Source organism: Condylura cristata, unplaced genomic scaffold, assembly GCF_000260355.1.
Source record: "Condylura cristata isolate star-nosed mole 26May11 unplaced genomic scaffold, ConCri1.0 scaffold00009, whole genome shotgun sequence".
In the NCBI taxonomy this organism is placed as follows: domain Eukaryota; kingdom Metazoa; phylum Chordata; class Mammalia; order Eulipotyphla; family Talpidae; genus Condylura; species Condylura cristata.
This window is the reverse complement of record NW_004567110.1, coordinates 2,235,740-2,236,781: the sequence shown is the minus strand read 5'-3', so window position 1 is coordinate 2,236,781 and position 1,042 is coordinate 2,235,740. Positions and strand designations below refer to the sequence as shown.

Sequence of the window (1,042 nt, the reverse complement as noted above, 5' to 3'; positions counted from 1 at the left end):
CCAGCAAACGACACGACTGGACAGACCCAGAGGTGGCTCCAAGCCTCCAGCCAACCCGCTGAAACAGCAGCGTGGGCGCCCACGCGGCGTCCTGCGTCCCGAGCCCGGGGCTTACTGAGCCGTGGCAAGAACGCGCCCTCGGTGTAGGGCCAGCGGGCGGCACAGGGCAGTGAGTAGCCGCGCGACGGGGCGCACAGAGCAGAGCCCAGGCCGCAGACGCCTCACTCGGCCACCCGAAGTCTATTTTCTGTCCTTCCAGCACCCCAGCAGATGCGAGGTCGGGCACAGAAGAGAGCCGGCGACAGCGGGGTGGCCACGCGGAGCCGAGGTGTCCCGGCAGGGGCGTCCGCCCCCACCCGCGGCCCAGAGGCGCCCGGGCAGCGGCCCCGCAGCCCCGTGTCCTCAGCTGCAGGGGCTCAGCGTGGAGAGAGAACATTCGCATTCGGGAAGTGAGGCTCGGAACGCCAGGAGGGGCTGGTGTTCCCGTGTTCGAGCGCAGGTGAGTCGAGAGGTCACAGGGGAGGCTATGGCTTGTCTGCCCGCTGGGGTGGCCGCCCGGACCAGGCCCTCCACCGGCCTCCTGGCGGGGCCGCCTGGGAGCAGGGGGCGTCCACACCGCGCCCTCCCGTCTGCTCGCAGGCCAAGGCCCCGCCAGGCGCCCCAGGGCTGCTCTACCTCAACATATTGTATCAAATATATAATTTGACTGAAAACTGCCTTGCAAAAATAAAATTTAAATCACCCTGCAGATCAATGTAAACTGACATTGCTGCTTCTATAGGAAAAACAATTCACCCAGAAAAATTACATTTGTGGCTTTCAAAAATAAATCATCCAGCAAACTTGCAGGTAAACATTAGTTAATTTATAAAAGTTGGGGAAAGTCATTTCTGCCCATCAGGTACCACCGCCCTGCGATATCCGCCTGGGCCAAATCAAACCAGAGCAGGAGGGAAAAGCAAACCACGACAGCCGCACTCGCGGCGACGAAGACCCGGGACCGCCCGCCGCGAGGCCCTCACGGCGCCCCACGCCCGGCCAG

The 1,042-nt window shown here is 62.8% G+C and overlaps 1 protein-coding gene across 1 annotated transcript in view; it reads right to left on the bottom strand.

Moving 5' to 3' along the window:
• Positions 1 to 221: 221 nt before the first annotated feature.
• AGO2 (argonaute RISC catalytic component 2) overlaps positions 222 to 1,042 on the bottom strand; it is a 13,151-nt gene continuing 12,330 nt past the window's right edge. The window contains exon 11 of the mRNA XM_012722890.1: positions 222 to 406. Within this exon, the coding sequence (XP_012578344.1) occupies positions 222 to 406 (185 nt within the window). The remainder of the gene's footprint in view (positions 407 to 1,042) is intronic.